The sequence below is a fragment of the Porites lutea genome, chromosome 5 (assembly GCF_958299795.1).
Source record: "Porites lutea chromosome 5, jaPorLute2.1, whole genome shotgun sequence".
NCBI classification, from domain to species: domain Eukaryota; kingdom Metazoa; phylum Cnidaria; class Anthozoa; order Scleractinia; family Poritidae; genus Porites; species Porites lutea.
In genome coordinates, this window is record NC_133205.1 from 34,355,306 (window position 1) to 34,375,910 (window position 20,605).

Sequence of the window (20,605 nt, forward strand, 5' to 3'; positions counted from 1 at the left end):
CAGGCTAGCGTTGGGACACTACACAAGTCTCAAACAGGTTTAAACTCGTTTTATTCGCAAGTAACATTAATCTACAACGTATTGTTTAAAGTAAAAATTACATATTTCATTAACAAGAATCACGCCTAACATATAGTACATGGTACAATGTATATTACTGTTCAGTTTCTTTCTTAATTATCTATCACTTATGATCTTTCTTAATACAAAATTATATTAAATTTAATTTAGTAATTCAAACATTGATTTCGAAAATATCTTAATATATATATTCTAAAAATATTTACAATTTATACACCACATAAATTAACACGTTTTAACGACTCAAAAGACCAAAGAAAAGAGGAATTCTCCAGTTTGTAGCTGATCTTAACAGTGCAATTTCGATTCCACACAATTATACTAACGAATAGTGGAAAGAAGCCTACAGTTAATCCCTAAATTATCCTTGAGTTTAAGCCCAAACCTGAAAACCAAAACGAAAAAAAGTTAAACAAGTAATTCTACAGGGGTACCCAACGAGAATATAATTCAAAACCACTTAAACATAGCATTGTTAAAAGTATTTTAGTATTTAAACGGGAGATATAGGCATACTGTTATCTCCTGAAAATTTTCATCTGTTCGGATTTCCTAACTGAGAGTCTTGTGATCCGAAAATTCTCGGGATCAAAACTTACCTTTTCAAAACTTTCAGCGCGAAAAAAGGCTCCCGAAAATTCTAGGTGACCTTTTTGGGGTAAAAATCCGTTAAAAATTGGCAGTTATTCCATTTTTTAGATGTTCGAAAATCCTAGGCGAGGCAGGCAAGCAAGAAATTTTACAACAAAATATGATCCGAAAATTCTAGATCTCAAATCGTCTTCCGAACAGATATTTTCCGAAAAATGACGTTGGGTGCCCCTGATTCTACACAGAAACGGAAGGTATGGCGTGAGAAATAACGTGGTACAACAAACTCCCTTAGTTATTTTCTCCATACTTTGAAAACAACGGTCACGAGTATTTAAATTTTAATCAAAAGTGGCCAAGTGGTCTTCAAGCATGGAAGCAAAAGTCAAAAATCAAAGGAAAATCACCTAATGAACGGAGTTCCAATCTGACGCGCGTGAAACGCGATGAAAGCACAAACGGACCAAAAAATAAGCAAAACCAGAGACCGAAGTATATACAGAAAGCTAAAAAAACACTAGTAGAAAAAAGACAAAAACAAACAAACAAGTTTGCCAGAATCCTATGTTAATACAAATGTTTGAAAATCCATTTTGGGATATGAGTAGCGAAACGCCAAATGTGTTATTGGATTGAGAATCCAGATTTGGACTTTCGCGCAGAGATGCAACTCAATTTCTAGTTTACTAGCTGGAACACAGGTTTTCCTTTGTGTCTTACTTACTCTTAGTGTATTGTCCCAGCTTCCAGTGGCTACAGCTGTCCCATCTGGCGACACCTCCAGACAACTGATTCGGTTATCATGGGCATAATACACCGACAGCTGCTCAGACTGTAAGTTTAATCATTAGTGGTCATCAGCAAATTTTATAGCCTGCGAAAACATCCGTTTCTCCTCGCTCTTCGCCGCTGGGGACGTTTCACGCGAAGGAACGACGTTCCTCCGCGCGAAACCTCCCCAGCGGCGAAGAGCGACGAGAACCGGATGTTTTCGCAGGCTACAAATTTTATCCTCGTGAAATAGATTATTTTTTTTACGAGAGATCACTATTTTAGAACTGCAATGATAATATCAGAATTTTCACACACCTTGAGGGTATCCCATACATTCATAGTGTAGTCATGGTAACCACCAAAGAGTAATCTCCCTAAGGAAAAAAAAAGTTATATATAAGTCTTTCTCGTCATTCTTTTTTTAATTTTAAAAAGAGGTCTTACTGGCCACCTACCGCTTATAGAAAAGTCTAAGGACGCGGCTCCAAAAATAATGTGTTCTTTAGAGTAAACAGCAAGTTCATGGTCTGCTCTTAGATCATATAGACGACACTAAAAAGGACAAGTAAAACACTTGGTAAGAAACTTTGAACAACGAAAAACTGCAACAACATCATCAGCCTGGGAATAAAGATGTTGTTCCATAGAAGATACCACTTTCCTTTTCAGGCTGCAAACACAGCAGCAAAGCAAAATCGTACAAATTACAAACAATAATTACAACAGTAACTAAAAATGAGTACTTTTCCAGAAGTGACATCACGACTTAATAGAACAATAAATCAATAGCCACGGGTCACTTTGACTTTCACTGTGCACAGGTCGTCAAAACATCAGCCACTGCCACTAACAGTTCCATATTAGTACCATGATATTTAACCTTATGTTATTGTTTTTTTTTTTGGGGGGGGGGGGGGTGGAGAAGGGGGTCGAGTTAGGAATACTTACAGTGGCATCATCAGAAGCAGTGCCAAACGCTTCTCCACTGGGATAAAACCTACATGTAATTAAAAAACATAACAATCCTTAGATGAAGTATTACTTTATCTGTCCTGAATTTGGAGCATTATGCCATGTAGTGTTTATTGCAGTGGACCCTCGCTGAGGCTCTCACTGCGTTGAAATGAGATTTGGAAATGTTGGTTCTTGACGTGAGAGAGAAACTGGAGCCATGGAAAAAATCTTTTGAAAGAAAGGAAAGAACCAACAACAAACCAACCCACATATATGGCAAACCCCGGCCATATTGGTTGGAGGCTAGTGCTCTTATCACTGAGCAACCCTTGCTCTTACTTGTTAAGGTGTCGCCAAGGAAAATGTAATTAAAAAAAGTAGTGAGTATGCAGGGAACATGCGCAGAAGAGCTCTGGGTCGAGATTGGGAACGATCTTATCCCCTTCCTCTCATTGTGCATGCGCCAGAGGTGATAATATTATGCAACCACAACCACTTCAAGAACATTATTTCTAAGCTAGACAGCTATTCTGTGGTGTGAAACTGCCGATTCTTTTGTTTGGTATGGTTTGGGGTGCACAGCAAGCAAAAATTTTTGAGGTAGGTTTTGGACAAGAATGATAGATCAAGTTTGACACTTCCACATTTCTTTGGTTTTTAATGCGTACCTTACTCCATTGATATCAGCCTCATGTGTCTGGAAAGAATTAACAGCATGGCCAGTCCTGATATCCCAAACAAGGGCTGTGTTATCACATCCCTGTAGACCGCAATAATTTACGAAATAAATACAATGACATGGAAAACTGGGGTTATTTAAGGGGTAGTATTGTTAGAACTCCCTAAAATTTCGGGGCCATGATAAAAAAAATAATACAACCACTGGAAAAATTGGAAGTTAAAGTTTGCAGAATTAAATGCCAAATGGAATTTAACATCCGAGCATTTACTTTGTTTTTTCTTCATGCGTCATTACAGTCAAACCTAAACACTTAAAATATTGCGGGAATGTTCATACTGTTATATATGACCAAACACAGCCAAGATAAGGACATGCAAACCAGCTTACAGTTTTCCCACGCCTGAATGGTGTTTTTCTTGCCACATAATAAGTATCCCAAAATATTTCTGGTGTTCATGGTTTTGGTTTTTATAAAAGATCTAAAATGAGTACCTGTTTATTAACTGACATTAAGTTAATGCTGTCTAACTACTTACGCCAGAAATGAATATATTCCTTCCTTCAGATGGAGTAAGATCAATACTGTGAATCAAAACAAAGGAAAGAAAAATGGGTCACTATTGAACATCAGCATCATTTATAATAAAAAAATTTGCAGTCCTCATTTAGCAACTTTACAACTCCTAGCCTAAGAAAACAGTCAACATTTCTTGTTGCCACCACTGGTTTCCCCAGAAAATGACATTTGAGGGAACAAATGCAGAAATCCTATACTGATAACGCATCACCACCAAGATCTAGGTGGAGCTTCTTATTTGATGAAGCAAATTTTCAAGCAATCAGAAGCACTACCCAGATCTGGGTATAGTGACATGTCATCAGTGGCATTGTGAAATGTTAGCTGTTTTCTCAGGCTATACCACTCCTAGCTGTGTCTCAAGTGCCAATAGGAAGCTGAGGCCTACTGAATTAGTTCTTGAGGAACATTTACTTTCGTTGTCTGACCAAGGGTGACGGTGACATTATGACACAATCTGCATTGTGATTGGCTGCATAAGAATACAGTTTGTTAGTAACTATCATAAATTTCCTGCATTCCATTCCAGCAAGCACGCACATTAAAAAGGTTAAAGCTTCGGTTTGCTTGTTCTAGGTGTTCAAATGGTAGGAAGTGGCGCAAAAAAAAGCACAGAAAATTCGAGGAGACTGACTCCTCTCTCCTTGTCCTTTATTTTCATTTTTTTGCACCGTTTCACTTCACACCACTGCCTTCTATCTGAACACCTAGAACAGGATACAGACCTGGGTGAACAATTTCAGCTAAACCTGTCTATTTTGTCATCCAGTCCGATAAATTAGTTTCTTTTTTTTTTTTTCATCTAAAACCTTCAGTTGCATGGTGCCTTATTTATTCAGAGGACTGGTCTATTTCTTCAAGAGGTTTTTGGCCTATTGGGAAATTATGTGCATAGTCTCTAACACTTTCTGCAGTGTCAGCGCTTTTATGTTGAAACCTCCTGAGTTGTGATAGTAATTTTTCATATTATACCTCATCACATCAGAAGCATGACCATGAAAACTTTGCAACAACTGTCCTGATTCAACATCCCACAGAGCACATGTGGTGTCACCACTACCAGTTAAGATCTGCAACGATCAGATAATGATTAACAATTAATTGCCAAAGCTTTTAAATGAACTGAACCATGTCATTAGTGATGCACACTACTATATTGCTGAAAAGAAAAATGGTAAAAGGAAATAAACACTAGCGTTGGGAATCAGCTGAGATTTCACAATTGATCATAATTTGGAAATAATTCGATTGACCCACCCAGTCGGTTATGGATTATAATTGGAAAAACCTCTTCACATACAACATGACAAAAACATGTCACCAAATGTATCAGAAAAGGTACATGAGTGGATTTGACCCTGTTTGCCATAGAGTTCCAGTAGCTAAGCAGGTAGAGTGGGCAGGTTGTGAGTTTTATTCTTGCCTGAAGCTCAGAATTATTTCTGTGCTTTTGAGTGATTGAATTCTCTGTCTGCTTTTTAATCATGAGACTATTAAAAAGACAAAACACAAGTTTTTATAATTCCTTTTTTTGCCAACAATAAATTTTTATTTTTGTTTTCCTCAATGATTGCTTAGACATTTTCTAGAATTTATTATCATGTCGCTCATCGATGATTGGCACCCCACCAAAAAACATAGTATTTATTAATATTCCCACCTGTTGATCAGAGTTTGTAAATGTGCAGCACGACATGTAGCTAGTATGCATGGCAACAGTTTGCTTCTTAGTAGCACCCTCATCGTCCAAACTCAGTTTAAACAAGGAGCACTTGTTGTCAAGTCCCCTGAGTTAAGAAAAGAATTCAGGAAAAATAATTTGTTTACAGTTTTCAATAACAATTTATTAATCTACAATGTCATTATTGATTTGTAAGATTACTGATAATGAATCAATATGAATTTGATTTCATAGCCAGGGAATACAGTCACCTCTAACCACTTCCTACAACTGGGGACATTTTGTGAGGGACACCTCTTCAATCTGATGATCTATATCAATGTTCTCATGATAAAATGTAAATATTTAAGTTGCTAGTTTGTGTTTTTCTATTAGTGTAAAATTTTGAATCCTGCTCTGAACTTGGTGCAAGCAAAATTCCAAAAGTGTAATTGATAATAAAAAACGTGATATTCATTATTCTTAGGAAATAAAATGTGTCTTGGTAAATTCAGCACATTGTACTTTAATCTCAGTGATCTTCTGTCTTAAGAATGTTTTTCATGTACAATAGCTAAAAGAATCCAAATACTACATCAACCAATCAGAGCTCCAGACCAGATTCTGGACATAATTGGCATGCATCCCTAGTATGAATTTTTGGGGCCAAAATAATGCACATTCTCTCTTGCAAAACATTCCAATAGCAAGGAGCAATAAGAGGCGGCTGTATTCACAAGCTACTCGGTACTTGTATGTACAAATATTGATAACAACCTTTATTTTAAGAGGGTGACACCAATTGCTATAAAGTATTCTCCCTAGTGGCCCTTATTATTATTATTATTATTATTATTATTATTATTATTATTTAAAAACAAAAAAAACAGAAGTACTATCATTACTATCATGATTATTATTAAATAACTAGGTGAACATCATGAAAGCTCAAGAGATCTACAGTTTGTTATATAAATTAGAAAACTGAATTTAAACTGAGAAACTCAATTCTTGATTTATTTTTCGCTATTATCAACTTACCCACAAGCAACCATGTGGCCTGATGGTGAAAAGGCACAAGCCATTACCCAAGTTGTTGGCATGGAAATTGCATGTTCCTATAATACATATTCAATAGCTTGATGTAAACAATAATAATACCACAAAGATGAATTAACATTAGTTGAAAATGAATGATTATTTTTTAACTTAACCTCATAAATTAAGTTATGGATGCACATATGAAGTTTGGACAGCACAAGAGAAGCTTACGAGTATGTTATAAGTCAAATTTACATCCAGGTTAAACTTTTTTAACCTGAGGTTGATTCTCAATTTCCTTTGTCTCCCAGCCCTAACAATTATTCATGAAAATAGGATTACTTTTTACCTGAACAAGACATGATGGACTTGATTACCTGATTAAAGCATGCTATTTTCTTTGCACCCTATGTAGCTACAAATTTTGTAGCTACCAGTAATTATAACCTAGGCCTTCTTTACCTTGTTAGTAGTAAATGCATCCCACACAATCACTTTGCCATCCTGATAAAATAAAAGGAAAGCAAAAGTTCAAAACAAATTAAAACATCATTTAGGTATTAGACAATTTTCCCCTCAAGACGTTTTAACCTTTCTGCCTTTGAACAAAATCTTGTTGTATATTACCGTAGTTTTATTGAGCTTGTTACAGTTACGAGAATAAATGCCTCTCTCTTTTAACCCTTTAAGCCCTAAGATCCAGTGATTAGCATTAAATTTCTCCTTGCAATATCAATGCTTTGTCAAACAGAGTGGTCATGAGAATTAGGGACATGATCACACAACATGAATTTGTTTGATTTTATCAACTTCTCCCCACTACTTCTGTAGGAAATGAATAGGGGCAACAAATGATAATTCAAATTTCGATCTTAGGGTTAAAAGGATTAAACACCTACTATCTATTAAATGCCTCCGCTTAAACCCCCGTTAGACGCCCTAGGCGTTTAATAGGTCATTTACGGTACCCAGGGTAATAAGAACTGGGTATTACACCTGTGAACTGCTGACCATACGCCGTCTGTCTTGTGCCCAGTTTAGGCAAAGCACCTTTCCTTGATGACCTTTGAGAATTCTTCGCACTTTGAGAGGTGTGAAAACCAGAGTTTCTACTTTATCAGCCACCTCTTTTACTGCAGATCAAAGATAGACACTGCTTGTTAATAATAAAAAAAAAACTTGCATCATACTATCATCAACTTAAATACAAGACCTTAAACAAAGATTTGTTAATACAAAATCAAGTAAAAATAAATGAGAAAATCAAACAAAATTTTAGTGATGCCAAGATACCACAATATGTCTCACAGAAAATAGCTTAGGTCACATTGAGTCAGCCAAATTATTTCCACAACAACAACCATTTTATATGTACCCTACATTGATTTGAATGATACAAAAAAATGGATAAAATATGGAGAGAGTACAGGCTGCCCTTAATAACCATTGAGGGCTAAAAAGATAGGGCAGCCTTACTTAGGCTATTAATAAATGATTATATTAAAGAGTTACTGTAGCCTTTCTTTATATTAGTCTAGTCATCTGAAACCCCAGGCTATCCCAGATATCTTATAAAAAACACTATATATATTAATAATGTCATCAATCACTTTTCTAGGAAATGATATCAAATTATTCCTCCAGCTAATCTCGCTGATTTCTATACCCTATCACAGACTTTCATTTAGATTCCTGGGCCCGGCTCCTGAAAGGCCGATTAGCACTAATCCAGGATTAAAATTTTGTTCCACTTTTTGCATTTACCTTCCTACAACCAGTTGCAAAAATGATGAAACACTCCCACGGAAAAACGACCTTTCTTGCTTCAAATCGCTCCTGGTCACAGGTCTGTAAAATATAATACTGACCTCCCTCCTCCCTCCAATTCAAAGTTGTTCCTCCACGTTTTGAGTATGGTCTTGTATTGCTAACAACTTTGATAAGGGGTGGAGGGGGGATCACAAGCACAAGATCATGGACAGGCCATTTATGCCAAAATACGGTACAGTGTCTCAAGTACTTTTGCAACTGGTTGTCTCATTGAAGGTTTACTTCAACAAGCGATTTCCACGTCTTAAATTCCCAAAACGAAGACTATAGCGACATAAGTAAATAGAATGGCACTTTGTGTTGCTTTTCCCAACCGATACATCATTGTCATTGATAGCAAACTGCCTAAAAAAGCACTTAAGAATGTAGTGACTTGTAAATTTTGCCTCAGTTTTGTTGTAACGCATGCGCCATTATCTACCGTGACATAGCTTAAAGTTTCGGCGTTGTAATTAAACTCTGAGAAGCGCGAATGCATAATAACAGCATAATTTTCTTTTTCTTGGTATCTAGAAGTACTATAGTTGCGAATAAAGCTGCCAAACCTTCATTTTCACCCCTGTATCTGTAACGCAATGACATTTGATATGCAATGGCATTATGTAATCGGTATACCGCGTGACTTATTTTTCAACATCGCTGTTAAAGTAAAACCGTTCAGTTTTTTTCATCTACTACGGTGAAAATAAGATGGTTATTAAAGTCCGTTAGAGCTAGAGAGCAGAAAAAGTTGTCTGCTATGTTAATTTCTATTTTCTGACGGTCTACCATCATCCACGGTCTACCATTCTGCAACAGTAAGAAATAGAATATATTACTATATTTATCTCATATGATGGTAGACCGTGTAGACCGTGTAGACCGTTGAAGCACGTAAATTCCTGACATTGCTGTGCTGGAAAATTGCTTTTCTTGGGGATAGTGTCTTCCTTTTTGCAAAGAAATAAATTAACTTACCAAGTACAGAATTACAAAGCCACGTTATATGCAAGCTCTTGCGACTATGTTACTGAAATACGCGCGTGAATTTTCATGATCTGGTGCCTAGCCACACTCGGGCTTCAAAATCGAAACAAAGTTGTAAGACGACCAAAGAGTAAACACAAATCCAAACTTGTGTTAAGTAAAGTAAAGTCGGCAACAGCTGCTTTTTAGCGTAACTTTTCTTTCCTGTAAATGGCAGGCGATAAAAGAGGAACCACGTCCACATACTTATCGGAAACAACAACAAAAAGCTATCTCCTTGATCTAGCGGGGCATCTTACGTCACTTTCCTTTCATAAATAAACATCTTTTAACTGAGTTCGAAGAAAATATATTATTTTTTGCATCTCTGTAGTGTTTTAGGACCAAAAAGCCCTTTCATTGCAGCTTACTTAAGATGGTGTGGCATCTTTTGCTACGTGCTTCCTTTAAAAGCCCAATTTCTTGCATATTACCACATAAACAAAAGGGCCAACAACTGCCGTTTTTGTCTCGCCATTTTTAAACAGGCAAACCTACAAAAATGAAATACTGTTTTTTATAACCACCTCCTTAGGTGCTAAGAGTGCACCACGTTTTACCCTGTTTGATAATCGTGCACCACGGCTATAGGGGTATGGAGGACTCAGACAACCAGTTGCAAAAATGATGAAACACTCCCACGGAAAAATGACCTTTCTTGCTTCAAATCGCTCCTGGTCACAGGTCTGTAAATTATAATACTGACCTCCCTCCTCCCTCCAATTCAAAGTTGTTCCTCCACGTTTTGAGTATGGTCTTGTATTGCTAGCAACTTTGATAAGGGGTGGAGGGGGGATCACAAGCACAAGATCATGGACAGGCCATTTATGCCAAAATACGATACAGTGTCTCAAGTACTTTTGCAACTGGTTGTAGCATTGCTTAGAGCAACATTCTGTGTTATCATTTCTTTTTTTCGAAGTAAAGGCACAACAGCATTTTGTGAGCTTGAGTAACATGTTCTTAGACAAGAAAACCTTGCTTAAAATTTGGCTTAATCCTGGGTTAAACTTAACCATCTTTCGAGGAACTGAGCCCTGATGACTATTCTATTTAAGAGAACCTTTGCTGATGCATGAGCTTAACTCATAAATTTTGCACAAAAATAGAACATGTATACTAGAAATACATTATCGCAAAATCCTCGTGAAGCTTTAAACGATCAGCAGAGAGAATAAAGGGAAACAAGCCAAAGGGAAAGAAAATGATCAAAAAACTAAAAAGAAAAAAATGTACAAAGTTTAAAAGTATGGCTTCCCTGGGATTCGAACTCTATCCCAGAATCTCCTATATGTGAGGTAACATCTTTGTTACGCTAAAATAATTATTATTACACTTAAAGCATTTTTCTCTGCCGTGAACACCGTTTGAAGTTGTTGGAGCTGTATTTATCATGAATTCAAAGATACATTTGAGGAAAATCAACTTAAAGGCATATTTGAGTAGAGATTCCAACCCTCCTGTTTTGGCCGGAAATGTCCGGTTTTTGCTTAATATTCTCCGGGTTTTTGAAACTCTTCCTTTCTTTGTGTAAATTTCAAAGCCATTTTGCATTATTTCGGTCTTAATTCACTCTCGGGTTTAACGGCAGATGGATGTACGGAGCTGAAACCAGTCTTTGATTTGATCAATTTGTCACATCGACCGGTGGGGAAAGAACCAATTCATTGTTGGTTTGCCTCGATATAACATAAATTCAAAGGTACGGATTTTAGGGAAAAGAAGAGGTTTTGACGTTAAAAAGCCAAAGTGAAATGCTCTTTTGAATAAAACATGATAGTGCACCACAGCATTTGCATTTGCACTTGAAGTAGCGTTGCTTAGCATCCCTAAAATGCACCCCAACGTCTAAACTGGATGACGTCAACTGTGAGCGATCAATGTGCAAGGCATACAAATTTATAAACCTCGCAAGGCAAGGTACCTTGGGCGCCTCCCTTCGCTCGGAATCACTGTAAAAAGGTGTGAGAGTAAATAAGGAAATGGCTACAAAGACCTGTATATGTGACAGTCAGTAGTTTGTGTATTAAACTGTAATATTTCTGGCTGCCAAAAATGTAAATGAGCTGCCCTATATATTTTTCACCAAATTTAGCTATTTTAACTTTGCATTACAAGGGTATTAAGGAATATTGGTAATATTGTGCTTTTTTTTTCAATTCCTTCAGAAGTGAAATTTCTGAAACCTAATACTATTAATAAAAAGGTATTAGGGAATAACACACATTTGCTAATTTGCTAAAAATGATATATTTAATGTGTACTGAATAAATTATCAATATGATTGGCAACAATAAAAGATTTGCCTATGCATGGCTACCAAAACAATATACAGGTTAAACAAAAGATTAATATGGCTCTAGCAATATTATCAAGATAGTCATAACTTTACTTCAAAATGATTTTGGAACTAGCTTTGGTATCATAAGATGTCATTAATTTACCATAAAGAGTTCTAAAATGGATGGTTTAAAATTTATTATTACCCTTTTGAAGAAATTCATTCGGCTAGTGCTAATTATTACGAAACAAATTTTAAGAGTTCTTCAAACAAAAAGTTCAGTATTGCAGTTGACATTTTTTATTACCTTGCCTGTCAGCCATCATTTTCAACACTAAAAAAATGCCAAAGGTGTCAGGAGCCTTAAGTAGGTGTCAATTATGCAAATAATGTAAAATCACTCTGTCAAGCCTCCCACACGACCCCCCCCTTCCCCCCCCCCCTTCCTCTCCCTTCCTACTGCTTGGGGGTGGAATTTAGGTCTTCAACAAATGGTAGCAAACTGTCCAACCTCTTGAGTCTGTAAAGTTAGGATTTTTTAAACACTAATGAATTGCTAGGCTTGATTACCAGCTGCTATTTGGGAAGTGACCCTGTGCTCCTCCCCCACGGTGGAAATCGTGCCTAATGAATCAAAGGCATACTGTCCAACCTTTTGAGTATGTAAAATTGGGACTTTTTTTCAATAAGGTGAGTGCTGAAAGGGTGAAAGGGTGAGCCGCTAAGGGGATCTGGGGGCATTCTCCCCAGAAAATATGGAAAATTGGATCCTCTGAAATGCCATTTCTAGTGTTCTGAGAGGACAATTTTTGTCTAAGATGTTCACTAAATTGATTGCCATTTTATGCTTCTTTTTATTTGCCTGGTTTCACGTACAAGTACTCAATTTTATTTTATATTTCATGCGGTTTTAAAAGTTTTCTGGATATCAGTTTCAGTTGAGTATACTCCGTTGGAAAAATCAGAACAGATGTCAAAATCAGGATTTTTCCTATCCCGATTGCATATTAGTCTGGATTCGGGATTTTCAAGCAAAATTGGGAGAATCCCACAAAATTGGGATGATTGGACAGTCTGTACATGAGGGCTGAGGTTGCGACCTTTTAGGGGAGTCTGGGGGCATGCTACCATAGAAAATGTTATAAAAATCTTGACGCTCTGAAATGCTATTTCTAGTGTTCGGAGAGGTCAGTTTTCGTCTATTGTTTGCGTGGCTTTACATGCAAGTACTCCACTTTATTTTAAATTTATTTTGTGCCGTATAGTTTCCTGGGTATCAATTTCAGTTAAGTATGCTCTGTTAGGTGTCCTTCTATAAGAATCATAAAGAATTCATTTGAAAATATCAGAACAGATGTCAAAATCAGGTTTTTTCCTATCCTGAGTACATATTGGTCAGCATTCGGGATTTTTAAGCAAAATTAGGAGAATCTTGATGGTTGGACAGTCTGCAGTAGTGTGTCCAGCTGTGCCCAAAATGATGGCTCTTAACTTAGGAAGTTACAGCTGCTACCATTTAAATGCCTACCTTTTCAAAAGGAAGTTTTAGCTGTTTGAAGAAAACGTGAAGTAATGGAATCACAAATATACCATTTTAAAACAACATTTTCACTGTGTTCCCAGGGGTTTTCTTCTTTCTCATGACTTATGTTTGTTTAAGGCTAAAGATGAAGACGATCTTTGGTTCCACTCAGTATCAAGCACCGAATTAAAAGTAGGAAAGGGAAGCACATGATGAGCTGCCAACAAAAAATGTTAAAACATGCTTTCAAAGCCAATCAGCTGGATAATACAAGTGAGATTATAAAAACATTTCACCAATTCTTACTTGGAATTCTTAGGATAAAAGGAAAAACACGTCAGGCAACTAAACGGATATTGAAAATTGCCACAATACTTATTTCGTTATTCATGTATCATCACAGTGAGCCTGTAAAATTAGAACTGAAAGCTTCGATCAGAGAGCTTCAATAGAAAAGCTTGTCACCACTTATTCACTACAGCAAGTTAGATCAGCTTAAATTACTATTGACGTAGTTTATTGATACAAACCTACGTTTCGGTGCAGAGTGTAAGGTGTTGTTGGCAGATTTTAGGGATCACAAAGCAAGCAGAAAGATCAATAAACCAGTTGGATGCTCTCTTTAAGTACAGAAAATATACGAGCTTAAAATAAGTAATCGATCGTATCTGGCATCAGTTCTACTTACGTTGCACGTCATTACATTTCTGCTTTTCCTCATCAATTTTCACTTTGAGCTGCTCCGCTTCTTTGCAAAGGGAGGCAAGAGATTCTTCAGACCCATCTGACGAACTTGCCGCCATCTTGAATTTTGAAAATTTTATGCTAATTTAGTTACTTTCACCTCGAACCTCAGTGCGCATGCGAAGTAGTTTCCAGGACAACAGTTCCAAATTCTTCAAATCCTGGAGGTTTCTCTCCTCTACCGCGTCTAATATCACAAGTTTTGAGCTTTATTTTGTGGATTTTTAAATTATCCTTTAAGCATGAGTTCAGATACTATTTCCGTCATGAGACACAACAATTCGTGTGGTAAAACTTTGTTAGACAACTGGGTTGAAGAGGTAAGTTATGTCACTTGGGCAATGTTAACATCTGCTGTACATGTCTAGAGACTTTTAGGCCTAATTTTCCTCTGAATTTACCTTAAATTGTGTCACTCATTGCTTCCTGCAGAGACAATGTGAGCAGTTTGATAAATCAGGTGAAATCAATGTTTCCGAGCTTCATAAACAGGGGCACAAGGTAGAGTATGGAATATTTTGTTAACCAGCTGACTCCGAGCTGAGATCAGCTGGCTCTATTATAGTATTATTATTTTTGCTTTCGTTTCGCTCGTTTATAGCGAAAACCATGACATAAAGGAATGTATAACAGCTGTTAAAATATTAGGCCTGACCTCAGTTTGAGTCAATTCCAGGTGCACAGATGCCCCCCCCCCCCCCCCCCCGCCCGGGCTAACCCCCTAACCCCCCAGCCGTTAGCATTTTTTTAAGGTTTTTTAGACACTTGAGCTGCCAAATGCCCGGCAGGAGTGGGGATGAAAAAAGAGCGCAAATACTCCATCCTCAATCAACACTGCAGCTGTTTTCCCTGATAGATCACACAGTTAAATAACATGATTACGTAAAGGAAAGCTCTTTGATTGGCTGTATTCAGGGAAAGGAATGTACATCCATTTGAAGTAGCCACACGAGGACTGGGAGCACTGCGTGACTCCTGCCTGAGCAGCTGTGAAGGAGACCAGAGTTTTGCAGAAGTGCCTAGCTTACAAGCTGATTTCCTGTTGACACTTTTTTTTAAAAACATGACGAGGCCCGTGCTCTTTGTGCCTTATGGAGGGGAGACATTTATGGATTTGGCGCAGCTTTTAGCTGCCATGAGGGTTGTTGCATCACTTTTTAGGTTCATCTTTGGACATAACCTGTTTCAGGAATCCAGATAATGGCAATGTTGCAAACAACAGTGAGCAGATTTGTTTTTGTGTTGTAGACTATCTACCAGTTGATGGTCAGTGGAATAATGATTTTGCTTTGTTAAACCTCAATGCAGGGTATCCTTACAACAGATTTTGATGCCAAGCCAGAAGGGTTATCCACTGTTAGAGATTCATACAGAAAACCACAGACACTTGGAGTGCGGCATGTTGGTTTGCGGCAACAACTTCTTCAGGAAGAGCTCATTAGACAAGTGAGGTAAATAATAAATTAATTGTGACTGGGCCATTTGAGGCTTTGCAGGTGATCTTCACTAGCAAATTGTAGGAGTGGCCAATTTTGCCCAAACAATTGGGGTGCATGAAAGATCAACTTTCATCGGATATTTGAAATTTCTTTGATATTTGAAAATTTTTTGAGTCTGAGCTTTGTGCTAGGCTATTACAGTCTTACATTTTTAAGCAAGCAAATTCTCAATCACATATTACATTTTACTGGAAATCAAAAATTGATGTCCCTGGAACATAACTGATTTTTTATTTTCAGTGAGTGAGGGAACAAAATAATTAGGATTAGGGAACTTTGTTTGCATAATTAAAGGGGTCTAGATCAATTATTATTACCATCATCTGAATTGCTTTCACATCAGGTCATGTTCATCCCCCACTGACTGCACAGACTGTTTAATGAACTTTTGGCGAAATCCACTACGGATGTAACTTGATTCTATTTGTGTACGCTTTTCTCTCTCTAGTGCTGAAGTGGATCAAGAATTCAACCCTCCTCCTCCTACAATAGAATATCTCTCAACAACCAAAAAGGATTTCTCGAAAGGTAAGTGTGGTTTTTACTGGAATTTAGGTGTGAGGGGTTTTGTTGATTACAATTGCATCTCTTTATGTGAGTTTGTTTCGAATGGGGCCTTTTTATAGATTTTAATTTTTTCAGAAGGTATGGAGTTATCTTTTGTCCTTTGTACGTGTTAAACAAGGATCTTCTTAGTTAGGCCAATAGGAAAATACATCAGACAGATCAATTTATGATCTTGGAAAGTTTGTTTCATTGATTTCACCTTTAAGATTGGAGTGTATAAAACACACTCAAGAGAAATGAATTACATATCAGGACCACAAATTCTTTAAGATTTCTACCACATACCGAAGGTACTCTGTAGTCCAGCAAGAAGACTATAGATTTTTTTTCACATATTTAGTGTTGTGTGCAAAGGAGCCAAACTCATTCCCAGGATTCTCTTCCACTCACCCTTACTTCATGGAATAATAGTGAGAAATAAACCTGGGACATTTAGGATGGAAATTTTTTCAGACAATCTGCACTGAGGCATTTTTTAGCTATTACCAGAAAAGGGGGTTGCAAATGACAAACCATATCCTTTATAGTTGGGAAGGGGGTAAATAGAGGCAGCACACCTGCCTCTGTGGATTGGAGGGTCTTAGCTGTGTACAATACAGTAGTTTTGACTATTTTCTTCAAGATCTGTTTTTTTGTACAGTAGAACCTCAATATAACAAACCTCTATATAATGAAGTCCTCGGCATAACAAACAACTATTTTTCTTTACCCGGAGTAATAGTAAAATATATGGAAAAAACCTGCGATATAATGAAACCTTGTTATAGCGAACAAATTTGCCAGAACAAGGTTGCAATGGAGCTTTGAACAACAAAGTGAATGTAATTGGGTCTGAGCTTAGGATTTTGAAACTCATCTTAATATTCTTCTAACTTGGCGAATGTTTTCCAAGACACAAATTTTAAAAGTTGGAAAGTTATGAATGTTTTATACATTCACAAATTATAAGTGCAGTGTATAACCCCACTAATATGACCACTGTCGGCCATAAAATAATCCTGGTCACAATAACAAGGTGATCATATTTAAACAGGGTCTTTGAAATAACAAAATGATAAATCAGTGTTTTTTTTTTGGTTTGGGTCAAAAGAATAATGGTCAGAATAATCAGGTGCGAGTAACACGGCCCGGTTCCACTGTTCTTCTTTGAAAAATATCAGGACAATGTCCAGTGAGCTAGTGTGAATGCTTTTCCGCCATCTGTACTGGTCATCACTATTTATTAATATCACACAAGTCAACAGAAGCTTTGATTTCAAGTCGAGCTAAGTGTGGGACATAAATCTGTTTTCTGGTATTAAAATTATGTTTGATAGCTGTGGACTATTGAATTAAAATATATGTATATCGATCTTTTCCAAATGAATAATTTACTTGTACACTGTAATTGCAGAATTTACTCCAATTGTCAAGGCACCAACTAGGGTGAGCATAACTAATATCATTTGTATGAAAATTTAAAGCAGCGAAGGGGTAAGCAGTAGTAAATGCCCAGCTGGAGAGGGATAATCCCAAAAATCTTTCTGTCCTAAACCACGTTATGGCAAGTTTATTAATTACTTTATTTGCCACTCTAACTCTAAACTCTTTTGCAAAATTCCATGGGTTGCTCTCATTTGGCCAGACCAACAGAGACCTGTGGAATATTGTTGGATTAAAAGAAATTCTGTTTACAACTGGTTATTCTTCTTAGAGAAGCCGAACTGAACATCAAAGAGGACCACCTCTGTAGATGGACCACTTTTTCCAGAAAATTTCCACCTTGGCTGAAGCGCTGGAAACGTTTCAATTATGTTTCGACCAGAACGTTCAGAAATTTTGCCAAGTTCCTGGAAAGCACGCATTGTGTTACTATTGAAATGAAAATGTGTTTATAAATGTTAAATCTAAAACGAAAACATAATTGGCATCCAAACGTCCATGTTTGTGTCAGAAAATCGGCATTTAACTGTATTCCAGGAAAAAATCTGACACCATGCGTCATCTTGGATTTCAAGGTGTGCTGTATGGTCCCTTCTGAACAGTAGTGTCCATATAGTTTACTTTAAGAGAGACTGGATGTTTCTAAAGCATGCTATAGTATCTGCTAGCATCATTTTCATTTTGTAGTTAAAAAAGCCTGTTGACTAACTTTTTGAAATTGGCAACCTTAATTTATTTAGCAACCTTAAGTAGCTCCTGGAAAAAAGCTAATTTCATGCCTTACTTTACTGTGTTGTTTTACAGGAACATGATGTTAAAACTGAACAACCTGCCACCTTTTGGCTTGAGAGAGCTGAAGAAGTGCATGTACGTTTTGAATTGCAGTTTTGCCGCTATTTTTCGGTGAATCCCAGTACATGTATTATATGAAAGTCACTTTTAAATTATGCCCGGATGAGAGAATCAAACAGTCCATCTCTAATACCTGTGGAGTTACTGAGTATCTGTTCGGGCAAGAAACTTTTAAATGGTGATAAAAGGAGGTCACTGAAAATCGGGAAATCCTTAGGAGTAATCCCTTATTTTCACTGGGAAACTGATACCAGAGTGAATGAAAAAAGCGTATTCGGTTTGAAATCGTCTCGCCGGCCGTGTCTCACGCGCGCTTGCGTTAAGTCCCGCACTCTACTATCCCAGAGATGAATAAGACGGTTTTCGTGGTTTTCAGTCTATTCATACCTACCTCTCATCCAGTGATCAATATATTTCATTGACAGTAGAAAGGATTGATTGGCCAAAAAACTAGTCTCAACTTCCCCCATCTGCCCTTCTAGAAGTAGTAAAAGTCAGAGCCGAATGATGACTATGGAGGCCCAAGGAGGCCTCTCACTGAAGACGGAACTAGGTACCCCAAGAGGAGTTTGGAAAGTTTAGGTTTTCAGAAAGACCGTTTCTTTGATTTCGAGTCCAAATTTCTCATTATCTCAGCACTACAATATTAGTTGTAATTTTCGATTTTCTTTGACGAAATGCGTTTGCGTGGAACTGAAAGAAAAATGGCGCCGTCAGTTTGAAAAATCAGCAGTTAGGTTGACTTCTGCAAAACCAGGAAATTGTTTGTATCAGAAGACACTCACCAAATTACACCATCTATAACTTGTAAATTGTGGCGAACTGCAACTGACAACCCTACGAATTAGCGACGATGTAAATAATTCTTTACAAAACCACTCTTACCCTTCATTAAAAATAAACGTCGGTTCATTATTATTATTTTTTCTTTCAGGGAGTTTCACAAGTTCGTACAAAAGACACGCCATTCCGTAAAAATGCTGCTTTCAGTACACCAATCGATGAGTACAAGGATGCGCCCAAACCAGGGGAACAATGGAAGTTTTAACAAAGTTTTTTTAATTAAATGAACGAACAAACTAATTGTATTTATTACGAATTTGTGTAAATATATTTTTTTTACTTTAAGCTTCCTTACTTCAGCATGTAATTTGTTATGATGACTCGCACTTAGTTCAAGTTCTAAGAAATAAGAATTAGTACTTCTATTTGCAAAATAACTTCCAAACTAAATTAAAGCAAATTTCAGTGGAAAAGATAGAAAACGCTGCATCTGGGGGATTTGCTTTCTTGGGTGTATAGGTGTAGATTAGACTTTCTAATCTTTCTAATCTTTCTTTCTTTTTTTTTTTTTTTCCTGGTTGGTTATTAAGAACTTATGAGAGGTCGACTTGCAGCAAGTTTAGGTGTAGATCTGTAGATTCGAAATAGTTTTTATGTAAAAATCAAATGAAAGAAAGTGGCAGATAAAGTCGTTTGCAATCAGCATCAGTAGTCGTAATTTGAGTTCGAGAACAGGAGAATAGACCCTTCCATTGTTGAATTGGAAGTTCTGATGAGGATCACAGATCATTTGGCGAAACTAATCCGTCAACACCGCTGAAGGGAGCTCATTAACATTACGAAACTTGTCAATTTTGAAAGTCACGTCTAAAGCGAGCGAAAATATCATCATCATCAGGCTTTGTATTCAGTCTTGACAGAGGAACCCCTCCCTGGATTGATCCCACAGGTGTCTGTGCTTGGCTAATCTTGACCATACGGGTCCAAACTGTCTGGTGAGATCGTCTCTCCATCTTGGACGACCCTGTTTTCTGGTCCAATCTCTTGGGGTCCACTCTGTTGCTCTGATGGTCCAACGGTTATCAGATAACCGTGCAATATTACCTGCCCATCTATGCTTTGCTTTCCTGATAGCGTTGATGATATCTCTTACGCCAGTTTCTTGCCGGATCCAGGTGTCCAATTTGGGGAGATCTATATCCAACGCCTGCCAGGTGACTTCTTGAAAAATGTGTTCATGATTTTCAGCTGATGCCGTTCCGCAAAATTGATGACGGAGTCTCTGCTATTGCCCGTGCCAAGCCCAAACGCAGCTGTGCAGGACTTTGATGGTTCACCCGAGCCAACTTTGGCGTTGAAGTCACCCATAATGATGAAAATGGGCCTTGCTATTGGTGATGAGGTTATCCATGTCCTCATAAACTATATCTACTTCTTCATATAGCTCCCTAAAATCGCGAAATTTTACAGACGTTTTTATGACGGAAGGAGAGGAAGTTTATGCCCCCCACCATGAACGTCTCAAAAATTCTGCGACTTTTCCGAACTATATCTTCGTTCTTTTTCAACAAATCACTCTCAAACCTGGCAATTTTACTATTTTTGGCTCTGTTTTCAGCGGTGTCGACACAGATTTTCACTAACAGCAGTCTAGTAAAAAGTTGAAAAAACTGTGGAAGGATCAATTTGCCCGTATTGGAAAAATTGAACCGCAGTTGGAATAACCATGATGAAGTTGAG

The 20,605-nt window shown here is 37.3% G+C and overlaps 2 protein-coding genes across 2 annotated transcripts; one reads left to right on the plus strand and one right to left on the minus strand.

Moving 5' to 3' along the window:
* Positions 1-34: 34 nt before the first annotated feature.
* Positions 35-13,822, minus strand: LOC140937972 (guanine nucleotide-binding protein subunit beta-5a-like). Its single transcript, XM_073387527.1, has 13 exons — positions 13,687-13,822; positions 7,357-7,493; positions 6,823-6,864; positions 6,361-6,437; positions 5,320-5,446; positions 4,632-4,729; positions 3,619-3,664; positions 3,069-3,160; positions 2,395-2,443; positions 1,902-1,998; positions 1,762-1,820; positions 1,397-1,504; positions 35-466 (listed from the first exon to the last, which is right to left on the minus strand). Exons 1-13 carry the CDS (start codon positions 13,799-13,801, stop codon positions 455-457), a joined length of 1,059 nt encoding a protein of 352 aa, XP_073243628.1. The 5' UTR covers positions 13,802-13,822; the 3' UTR covers positions 35-454.
* A 109-nt stretch (positions 13,823-13,931) lies between these two features.
* LOC140937424 (sperm-associated antigen 8-like) lies at positions 13,932-19,398 on the plus strand. The gene is made up of 7 exons (XM_073386980.1): positions 13,932-14,062; positions 14,175-14,243; positions 15,051-15,193; positions 15,690-15,769; positions 17,202-17,233; positions 18,035-18,097; positions 19,017-19,398. Exons 1-7 carry the CDS (start codon positions 13,985-13,987, stop codon positions 19,128-19,130), a joined length of 579 nt encoding a protein of 192 aa, XP_073243081.1. The 5' UTR covers positions 13,932-13,984; the 3' UTR covers positions 19,131-19,398.
* The last annotated feature ends 1,207 nt before the right edge of the window (positions 19,399-20,605 follow it).